The sequence below is a fragment of the Gallinula chloropus genome (assembly GCF_964237585.1).
Source record: "Gallinula chloropus genome assembly, chromosome: 3".
NCBI lineage: Eukaryota > Metazoa > Chordata > Aves > Gruiformes > Rallidae > Gallinula > Gallinula chloropus.
The window spans coordinates 100,892,911-100,904,204 of record NC_140087.1 but is presented as its reverse complement, the minus strand read 5'-3'; the positions used below and the strand labels follow the sequence as shown (position 1 = coordinate 100,904,204).

Genomic DNA, 11,294 nt, shown 5'->3' with positions numbered 1-11,294 from the left:
GGGGACACCCTCCACTAGCCCAGGTTGCGCAAGGCCTCATCCAGCCTGGCTTTGAACACAGCCAGGGAGGGGGCAGCCACAGCTTCTCTGGGCAGCCTGTGCCAGGGCCTCACCACCTTCACTGTAAAAAATCTCTTCCTTACAGCTAATCTGTATCTATTCTCTTATAGTTTAAAGCCATTACCCCTTGTCCTATCAGTACATGACCTTGTAAACAATCCCTCTCCATCTTTCCTGTAGGCCCCTTCAGGTACTGGAAGGCTGCAATAAGATCTGCCCAGAGCATTCTCTTCTCCAGGCTAAACAAGCCCAACTCTCAGTCTTCCTCCATAAAAGAGGTGTTCCAGCCCTCTGATCATCAGAGATTCAAGCAGGCAGAAGCAGCTGATTTCATAGCTGCTGTTTTCCCCATGACTGTAAGCTCCAAATATGGATGCTTAGCAAATCTGATTTTTTTAAAATTTTGAAAGTATCAAGTCCTTCGTAGAAGTAACTATTATCACTGTCCTGAAGCATATGTAGGTAAAGTTGATTAACTCATTTGAAACTGACTATAAGTGAAGTAGAAAAAGAGCTTGTAAAGAGTGAGGAAAGCAAACCAGCCTGGACAGGTGAATATGTTATGCAATGTAAAAACTTTCTGAATCCTTAACACACATGAAAACTTTGTAATACAAGCTTTCTGAGGGTAGTTGAGTATGCTTCTTAGCAGCCAAGAGGAAAAATGCCTTAAACAAGCACGTTCAAAGTGCTCCTTGGAATAACTGTAGTTTGCATGTAGGCATATGGTACTTGTTGGACAAGAATGAGGAGAACTTTGAGAGTATGTATAAAACATTAACAAAGAGAGATTACACATTGGGTATTGCTGTGGGGTTCCTTGAGGCAGGCATATAGTAAACCTCCCACAGACTTAAAGTAAAGCTTCCACAATTAGTAATAAAGCTCCCATAGGTTTAAACACAGACTGCAGATTAGTAGGTGGTAAATGAGCAAATTTTGGTTTTAAAAAATTAAAGAAGCATGTCACTGAAAATATGATTATATGACATGTCAGCACAGGTTTTGTGTATATGCATGGATCTGCATCTGCAAATGAGTAAGCTTTTCTAAAACTTTGGGAACAGAGGGCTAAAAGCTTTTTGAGAATTCAATGAGGTCTTGACTTTTAAAGTAACAGTAGACTTTCCATCCTCTTAGTTCAACGTAAAGTACCACCGACTACAAGTTTTTCATACTCTGAAGCTAAAAAATGAATGAAGATAACCTAAGGCAGTAACTTCAGTTCCTTCACATGCTACTCAGAGGATGAGAAAGATAAAATGATCAGAGCCCAGCCTCACCAGGCAGGATTCCTTCCAAACTCCATCCCTTTGCTGTTGCCACAGATAGTTTCTGGCCACTTCGCCATGATGCCATGTGTCCAGCAGAGCGAAAATTGTTGCCACAGAAAAAGGCAGAATTCAGGGCGGCTTATCCTGAACCTTTCTGCACCTACATGTCCAAGGCAAATCTTTACAGGATAAACAGTTGTTTGCAATGGACGGATTAGTTTGATAATGGCGTTGAAACGCCTTTCTCAACCAACTCCTAAAACACATTTCCCAACTCACTGCCAGCAGCACTAGAAGCATCAGTTGGCTGTATTCCCAACACACAAACACACCAGCATTTGTACATGTCCCAGAACACCCATTCTGCAGCCTCTGCACAAATTGTAGACTCCCCACTCACAGTGGCCTTTAGTTCGCCATGTGTCTTCCATATACATCTCCTAAGCATCTGCCTTTACGGTGCTGTCACACCACTGAGGGGACGAGTTTGCCCATGAAAGTACAGGGAGCAGAAGGACTGACTTGGTGTCACAGCACTCCAGTTTGGGGAATGAAGAAAAAGTGATAAAACTACAGGCTTTTTTAACATTTACATTAGTAAATACAACAGAGGACCTACTGATTTGTTACTGCACGCAATATTTAATTATTAGAATGCTACTTGAAAGAAGTTTGGCCTGTGCCAACCAATACTTTTCTAGATGGTTCCAAGGTATTGGGCATTGGTCCCATTTGAAAGAGGATTCTGCTTCCGAAGCCAACATTTCTATGGATGTTTTGGAAGATAATGTGTGCCAAAATCATACTTAATGGATAGCTGGGATGTAGCCATCCCATTTCACAGTAAAAGGCAGATCCCACGTGAAGGGCTATACAGATGTAGCCATTGAGGCAACAAAGCACGGATATTGTAAAGTGCAAAAAAACCCTGGTCATTTCTTGACTGCAGACAAGCAGTACCAAACCAGTATAAAGAGACTCTTAGCTACAAGGGGTGGATCATCCAGACTGCAGACAGGGCTCCCTGCTTGGAGGTGCTCTTTGCTCTTCCAGCCCTGGAATTTTGAAGATGCTGAGAAAGTCTTCCAAAACCGAGACAGTGAAGATAGTCAGAAAATTTGGACAGGGCAAGCTGTAGCATCCAGCCAGAAGGGCTGTAAAAGGGAGAACGGAATATGACACAATATGGAAGAGGAGCCCTACTGCAGGAAGAAGTCCTTTGAAATACCTGAAGTGATCATAATTACCACAATGAGGCACCTATTAAAAAGTTGTCACTAAATGTGGTTGTAATATCAGTAGATTCAGAAAGTAACACTAAACTATTACATCCTGCCTATGGCTGGTAGCAATTAAAAGATGAGATTTTGCTTGAGAAGGCAAGAAAGCCATCAAAGGGAAGGTAAATACCCAAGGAAGACAACAGCCTATCTATGAAAGTGTGATTACAGTTCCTTATATATAAGTACAAAAACCTCCTCCCTCAAAGTGCTACAATTTAAAGGAATTCTTTAAAGACAGATATGGGGGGAATAAAATTAGGGAAAGCTGAAACACATGCCCTTGGTGCACCAGCCCCATCATGTTTCTTGGGATATCAATTTCTTCCTATAATAGGTCACCTATCTTGTTCAGCTTTCTCATCCTTTTCATGTTACTCAGACCAGGGCCAGCATCTGTTAGGGAACAGAGGATATTAAATGACTATCCACCACTTCCAAACTGACAGCTCCTCCTAATCTTACACTTAGCACCTCTGAGGCCCTTCTTCCCCTTTCAATTTAGTAAACCTCTCTGACCATATCCCAAAGCTTTGCAAACAATTGACTCTCACTTTTGTGTGAAGGCAGATCCTTCAGTCTAGAAGACCAACTTGCTAACCTACATCATTAGGATCTCTGGCACTTGGTCATTAGTGTGGTCTTTGTATGAAATACATATTTTGGCTGAAATGTCTTGCCCTGCATTTACTGCTGAGCCTGTGCCTCCTGAGCAGGAATGAGGTGACTGGTAGTGAAGTGGCAGGTGTCCTCAGGCATGTGACTCACCCCAGTGGCACACAGGTAGTCTCTGTGAGTGTGGGCACGGCTCAGCCAAGCCCTGGTGTCCCTTGGGGCTGTCTGTAGAGGAGCTGGGAGGGAAGGTGTATTGCCTCATCTTTTAACACCTTGCGTTAAAAGGAGACAAGCAGGAGATTTTGTTCCCAGATGTTTCCCACAAACAGCTGAGGCCAGCTGTGCCTATCTAAACTACCAAGGTGATGTATGAACAGGTCTGGCTTTCACAGAACTCAGGGATAGGGCTGCATGTTAGCAAATGCACGAACCTTTCCTGCCCAGCTATCCTGATGCTGTGGCAGGACCCAGTTTCCACAGGGAATGGCATCACTGTGCTCTCCCAGGCTGGTGACATCCAGAACTGATTTCCCAGCACAGGGAAGCAGACCCAGCTCTGGATTTTGCCAGTTCTAAGGTCAATCCTCCATGTAAGGTGAGTTGTGGCTTGATTTTATTTTTTGTTGGAATCACCTGGTCCATTATAGGACAGGGTTTTTCCTGGTGGGCTTGCAGCCACAGGCAGCCCGGCGTGTGGAAGCCAAACTCAGGCCCAGGCACGGGGCTGATGCAGAGCCCCGGCACCCTCCCGTGTGGGGTCAGGGGGCCTCCCTGGTGACGCTCACAAGTTGCGGCTGGTCTGAGTCACTGCAGTGACAGCATCAATTTTCACAAGCATGGAGAGAATCATGTAGCAGAACTCTGTGACATCCACTTAATAATTTGCTTTGCCTTTAATTGCATAATTACAGGTACAGGGACTAGCTATGGCATTACTGCGACTTCTGGTTGGTTTTATTTTAAATTGTTGAACAGGCGTCTGTTAAATATTGCCAGTGTCTCGGTGGTGACGAGGAGCCCGCCGCTTCACCTTGCAGACAATGCTCCCCTCTGGAGGGGCGGCGCGATGGCGACGGACCAGGCCCGCCGCCTGTCACCCCGCCCCTGCTCCCCGCCCCGCAGGGCCGAGCTGCAGGGCCGCCCGCCTCCCTCCCCCCTGCCCAAGTGGTATAGCTGCGGCTCCCCCCCCACCTGGCGGTGGTTCGTGCTGGCGGGCAGCGCGTAAGGGGCGGTGGTGGCGTGTGGCGCATGCGCGCTTATGGCGGCTGCCCAACTCAGGGAGGTTGTTGTGGAAACCGTCGCGGGTCGGGCCTCCCGGGTTCGGGTCGGACCGGCGCTCCCGGGAGGCCGGTGAGGGAGTTCTGGGAAGGGCTGAAGTCCGGCGCCATCGCGGGTAGCACCGTGGGTGAGGAGAGTAGAGTGTGAGCGAGGTCTGTGCGCCGCGGCCGGCCTCCCCCCAGGTCTGTGTGAGGGGCTCAGCGGCTGGGGGGGTGGTGTTGCCGCTGTGTTTGTGTGGGGGCGGAGGGGCTGTTGCGGCCTTTCAGGAGCCAGGGCTTGTCGCAGTGGGCTGCGCGGTTCAGGGCCTAGCTTCGTGCCATCGGGTTAGTGTGGTTTACCCTGTCTTTCCCCGGGAGATGACGACGGGACTGCTGTGATTGCACCTTCGAACCTGTCATGTTCCGTGTGAGACGGGCATAAGGTCTGTCACCGGCGGGCAGACAGCCCACCTCCTTGTCTTGGAGGGTGGCGCCTGGGAGCAGAGGTCAGGGTGAGCAGGTCCTCACAGTTTCTGGGCTGTCGCGGTGGTATTTGCTGCCTGGTGAAGCAAGGTGGGAGCATCTCATTAGGGGCTCTATTCCGCGGTCGTTGTGGCTTTTTCATTTAGCTCTCACCAGTCTCACAAATACATTACAGTTCTGAGCACTTACTGGCTGTGGTGGGTCTAGTGGTCACACTGATACTACCTAAATTGTTTAAAAAATGGGCTGTCATTCAAATATTTCAGTGTTACCTGGATTTTCCCTACTCACATATATTTGGTTTTGATCTGTGCTGTCTTCAGGAAGTTTCAGCTAACTTGAGGCACTTACTGCTGTTCAGTTAATTACAGTAATGTTTATAATACATAACAATGTTGCTCGTCTGCATTCCTTACTCTTATTGTGTTTTTGGAATATGATTTCTGTTGCAAAATGGTTTAATGTTCAGAAACTGGTTGCAAATTCTTGTTTTGAGATACGATCCTGAAGTCCCTTTTCTTTGTAAATGCTTCTGCTTACTGGATTAAGTTTTTATAGTTTTGTGTCCCATATCTGTGTTTGAGATTCTGAGTTGTACCTGAAGCTGTAAGAAGTGGGCAATAAGCAAGGGGAAAAAGCAGTGGAGTGTGCAAATAACTGCACGCTACTGTTGAAATGAAAGTTTCATAAGAGAACAGGATTTGCTGCTTCTGTTTTCTCTTCCTCTTTCTTGCCTTCTTTGCCCTCTTCAATTTTTGCTTAGCATGTTACTTTGCTAGTACAGATTTTGTAGGATGATTGTTAATCTCAAGCACACTGTTTAAGTGTTTTTATCTTCCTTTCTACCTTTCCTTGCGATGACTGTGCCTAATGGTGACAGGACCAAAGTCGTAACTGCAGTGGAAGTGACTTCTCCGTGGTTTGGAAGCTGTGTGTATGGATGACTTAAATTCACGTTTGTTATTTATTTTTTTTTTCTCTCCTTGTTCCAGATGGAAAAGAAGAATTCATGGTTTCTGGTTTACCTAATAGCAGAGGCTGAATAGGCATAAAGGAGACTATAGTGTGCGTGAGAAGTGTCAAGCCCCCTGTAAAGCTTTTGCTCTGTAAAAAAGAAGAAATGAATCCTACAAATGATGATCCAGTATTTGGGACCATTTTTGACTGGGACTATCTTTTATGGGAAGTTCGTTTGACATTTTTAGCTGCTGGTTTTTTTATCTACCTGGGAGTATTTCTTCTGTCTCACTGGTTGTCTTCATGGATAAGTACCACTTATCGTGCCTTGTATGCAAAGGAGAAGGTGTTTTGGAATATGGCAGTCACACGTGGTGTGTTTGGACTTCAGAGTTGTGTTGCTGGGTTATGGGCTTTGCTCATAGATCCTGTTTTTCATGCTGACAAAGTGTATTCACAGCAAAAGTGGAGTTGGTTTAACTGCTTAATAGCTGCTGGATTTTTCTTGCTTGAAAATGTAGCTGTTCACATATCCAACATTATTTTCAGAACATTTGATGTGTTCTTGGTAGTTCATCACTTGCTTGCTTTTGGTGGCTTGGCCGGTCTAGTAATTAATGTGAAATCTGGACACTATCTGCCTTTGATGGGGATGTTGCTGGAGATGAGTACTCCCTCTACGTGCATTTCCTGGATGCTTCTAAAGGTAAGAATGTGGTAATTTTCAAATGATGTTTGCAACAGTTGTCATGTTTGTCCGTGGGTAACGTGTCCGTGGTCTGTCTAGCTGGCTTTTCAGCAAAACTGTGTTCATCTAACTGAGATCCATGTTATTTTGATACCTCCTTTTGTTGTGATGATGTTTGTGGTCCTCCATAGAGGTGCTGTGTGCATGTAGATACTGAGAAGGTATAGACTCATTCCGAGTTTGGGATGCCGTATGCCTGTGGAATATCATAGCTTTCCATGGAGAGAATGCATGAAAGAGTCTATGTGAAAGATGGGTATTTGCATTAGTTCTACAGATTCCTCGAGCCTTATCTCGAAGTAACAATCTCACTTCTGCATACTTTCTGTTCTTGTTTTTCTAGGCTGGCTGTGCTAATACCTTTTTCTGGAAGGCAAACCAGTGGGTGATGATCCACCTGTTTCACTGCCGCATGATTCTTACTTACCACATGTGGTGGGTGTGTATTTTCAATTGGAATTCTGTGATGGAAAATCTGGGACTTCTTCATTTTATTGTTTTATTCTCGGGATTATTTGCTGTTACACTAATACTTAATCCATACTGGACATACAAAAAAACTCAGCAACTCCTCAACCCAACTGACTGGAACTTTGAAAGTAAAGCAAAGGAAAATGGAAAATTAAATGGTGAAGCGCATCAGAAGAAGAGGATGTAACATTGAAACAGCTGTTTCCTAGTAGGATAGCAGAAGAATACATTATGAAGTCATTCTGTGCCCATGATCTAGAAGCTTTTGCAAGAAGCTTATTAACACCCTGATTTCTTGTTGGTAGTATTCTGTATGGATCAGAAGTTGTTAAAAGCATCATTTGTGTTTCATATGTGCATACACATAAGATTTTCAACCTCTTAGTTATGAATTGCACCAACAGTTCTGTCACAGTGGATAATATTGCATGATTTAGTAATGACATGCTTTCTAATGGTATTCTTTGTCCTGATGCTTCAAAGTGGCTTTACAGTGAACTTATCTATTAAGCTCAGCTTGAATCAAGTTTAGCTTGAATCCTATTTCACATATGTCAGATATACTGACACTGGAAATTACATTGTTTATTAAGATTGATTATGACCCGAGTTAGGTATGCATGGGTACCGAGTTCCTGTGTGCCATTAAGTCATTCCAGGTAGCTGAATTGGTCAGTGGCAGAATGCAGTCATGGCTGGGTGTGAAGGGTTTTTTTAGTCAGCTTTCCTTTTTTTGTTGTTTTGTTTTGTTTTGTTGTTTTTGTTGAAGCTCACTTGAGGAAGAGGATTACTTTGTGTTTGAGTGTTCACTGCCAAAGTGAGTTGTAGTGTCTGGGTTGCCCTCAGTATGGGAGGAGTTCACATCCACCACATTGTTATACCGGTGGTCTAGCTGGGTAATCATGATGGTCTCTCCTGGACTCGAAATCAGTGCAATACAAGAGACAATGATAGAACATTTGGTTCTGTTTCATCCTTGAAAAGGCTGCTGGTTGGTTGGTAAAATTATTTTCTTTGTAGGTCCCACTTGATTGATCATGTAGTTAGATCCAGTGGTGCTCGTGTTATGGTTCCTCTTATTTTTAAAAATCCTTCTAGTTACAGAGGCTTTCACACATGACTCCTGTGTGGAGGAAAGCCTGTGTCACCCTCTTTAGGAGTTCAGTTATTCTTCCAGTGTTTTTATTTTACTTTGAAGAACATAAAGTGACACTAAAAAATCCTTTGCAGTTTATCTGCCACATCACGAAATCTTTCCTTGACCGAAGAAATAGGGTTGCCTTTTAGAGAGGGACTTGGCAAACTGGTGGATGTTCTCCTGCTAACAGAATTGGTCTGATGGTTCCTTAGTGAAATACAATGATCACGACAGAAGAGAGTGACGCCTAGTGGCAGGAGAATGACATATTAATTAGTTTTGGCACACAGAGCTAGTGAGATGAAAAGCCCGTCATTTGAAACTTTGTCATACAGTGTGATGTGACTGCTGCACGGATCTATTTTCTAAAGGAACAAGACTGGGTAAGCCCAAGCTGTGAAGGATTTTAGGTCAGGGCAAGTGTTAGAGACCTTGTGTACTGATCTGTGGTGGAACATACTGTTTTAAATGCGTAAGGGAAGCACTGTTTGGTGGGAATGTATTTGATTTTGTTCTGAGTGAAGGGAGGAAGGTAGTGGTCATGTTGCTACATTCCTTGATTTGCTCTGTGTGAGCATAGAGTTTGAAGAGCTGCTCTTCAAACAAATGCACAGCCAGATGAAGTGGTGAATATCTGAAATTGCCCATTCAAAATTGTGCTGAGAGGGTCGTTAGGATTTTACGCAGCAGCCCCTCTCTATTGTCCTGATGATATTCAAGAGAAAAAATATTTTTTCTGATTTCTAAGCAGGCCAGGATGAGGTTGCGGTGGTTTTGGCCTGCCTGGATGCTATCCTATAGAATGAAAGGTTCTCTAAAGTTGGAATTTGCATACCTCTCCTGAGGGGTTGTGTGTGAGAGAGCAGTATTAAAAAGCACTTTTGAAAAAAGCAGAGAATTTGAATGAATTCCTCAGAACCAAAGTAATGTGATCCAAATGTGTATCTCACAGAAGCAAAACCTCACTTGCCCAAGGTACGGGGGGAATGCAGAGGATAAGTCAGCAGATAGCACAAAGATGGTGTGCTTTATAGAATCAGAGGTTGTGTTAGGTTGGAAGGGGCCTTTAAAGGCCATCTAGTCCAACCCCCCTGCACTAAGCAGGGACATCTTCACTAGATAAGGTTCCTCAGAGCCCCTATGCAGCTTAAAACTTTAAAGGTTTGGATTTGATAGTGGAAGGTAATAATTGCAAAATTCCAGCTACAGAATTCTGAGGAATCCTAACAAGAGAATGGAAGAAGCATCAGAAGAGAAGTAAGTTTGAGCTAAGGAAGGTACAGTTTCTATGTGCTAAAATAAAAGAATATGGAGGGTTGGGGTTAGTAGTGAATTTGGGGCTGACAAAAGAGATTAAGTGTGGTCCAGACAGACAGGTGGATAATGTCAGTGGCACCAGACTTAGAAAATGTAATATTTTGTATTTCTAATTTGTAATGTTATATGGATTTAAAAGTGGATTTTAAATCTTTCATTAAAAGTATTTTTTATCATAAGGCAATCTTTTTAATATGCATTCTAGTGTGAATTTTTTAATGCAAAGACTGTTATGGCACACATAAAAAAACTTTTCACACGTCTTAACTATATAACTAATAATGGCTGAGAGCACCTGCTGGAACAAGAGAGCTTTGCATTAAGCAAATAACAGCACTCATTCCTGTTGGTTTGCGGGGTAAGGGGACTTTACAGTGCAGCTAGAAATATCATGGGACAAAAATACAGACAACCATTCTTCTTCATCTCAACGGCCTAGAGCTGGAATTAGCAGCGTCGCTACAAAACGCCTCTTTCTTTTTTTCATACTTGTCTTTGCTGCCTTTTGGCTGCTCCCTTCAAGAGGATTTTTGGGTTTGTGATAGTGGGTGACTGTCTCGATACTCTGAAACAAGACTGAGAAAGTTTTATAACTGAGGGTTTTGGTACTAAGTAATCTTATAGCAGAGTGCTGCTTTTCAACCCAAAGGTAGACAAGCCATAGTTTGTTTATAAACTTTGTTAATGCAAAACTAATCCCAGTCCTGTTTGGCCTCTTTGAGACGGCCTCATCTTCAATCTGATGTAGAAAAATCCAATCAGTTCCAGTAGTGATTGGATCAGGTCAGGTTGCAGGGTATGCTGCTGCCATGATTTGGAAATATGGTAGGAATAGAATAGGGTTTTGTGTGATTTTTCTTTGTTTGCTTTGGGTTTTTTGTTTGCCTGGGTGACTATTAGAAACTTCATCCTGCTTTCTTGTTGGACAAGCTTATATAAGGAGTGCTGTTTGTGGCACCTTTCTGGATGAAGCTGTTTTTTTTTTTTTTTTCTTGTTGGCCTTTTTTCTTTTTTTCCTTTTTTAAGAAAAAACCCAACCCAAACCAGCAAACTGTGATCGGGTGGGGGTGTTTTGTATAGGTTGGGGTTTGTTTGTTACTTTGGTTTTGGGGTTTTTTTAAGACAAATATCTAATACACCATGGCCATCTGTTTCTTTCTGTCTTCACAGAGTATTCCTAAATCACAGTTTGTTTGTTCCTCCGTTTGTGTCCTGTCTTAAGTTTTTTCCAAAACCTGTAATCGTTTCCCTTCCCACCACCACCTTTTCTATAATACATACTCGTACTTGCAGTACTGGTTATGATCTTGCAGCAATCACATTGCCAGAGTGATATCTTTCCCTAATAGCTTTAAGCATTGTACTGTTGGATCCTTCTTCCACTGGTACACATATCCCAATCTTTTGGAGTTTTCACTTTTTCCTGATGTTGTGTATGGTTATAAAACAACTTTCTTAACCTCAGGGAGACTCACACTTACAGTGAACTTAGAAGTGTTAAGCAAATTCAAGTCTGCTCTTGTGCAATATGTTAAATGCTACAGCATCTTCACACTGTGAGCACAAATAAAAGTATTTTACTGAATAATTGTCTACTGTGAGTTTCATTTACTGAAGAACATAATGCTGCTTGTTTATCACTTGCTGCTCATAGCTTAGTTTTCCAGTGCATGCACTAAAACAATGACTTTCTTA

At 43.2% G+C, this 11,294-nt stretch overlaps 1 protein-coding gene across 1 annotated transcript; it reads left to right on the top strand.

The window, feature by feature from the left end:
* Nucleotides 1-6,088: 6,088 nt before the first annotated feature.
* CLN8 (CLN8 transmembrane ER and ERGIC protein) lies at nucleotides 6,089-7,331 on the top strand (the record flags this gene model as incomplete). The annotated part of the gene is made up of 2 exons (XM_084261683.1): nucleotides 6,089-6,631; nucleotides 7,017-7,331. 2 exons carry the CDS (start codon nucleotides 6,089-6,091, stop codon nucleotides 7,329-7,331), a joined length of 858 nt encoding a protein of 285 aa, XP_084117809.1.
* Between the last annotated feature and the right edge of the window lie 3,963 nt (nucleotides 7,332-11,294).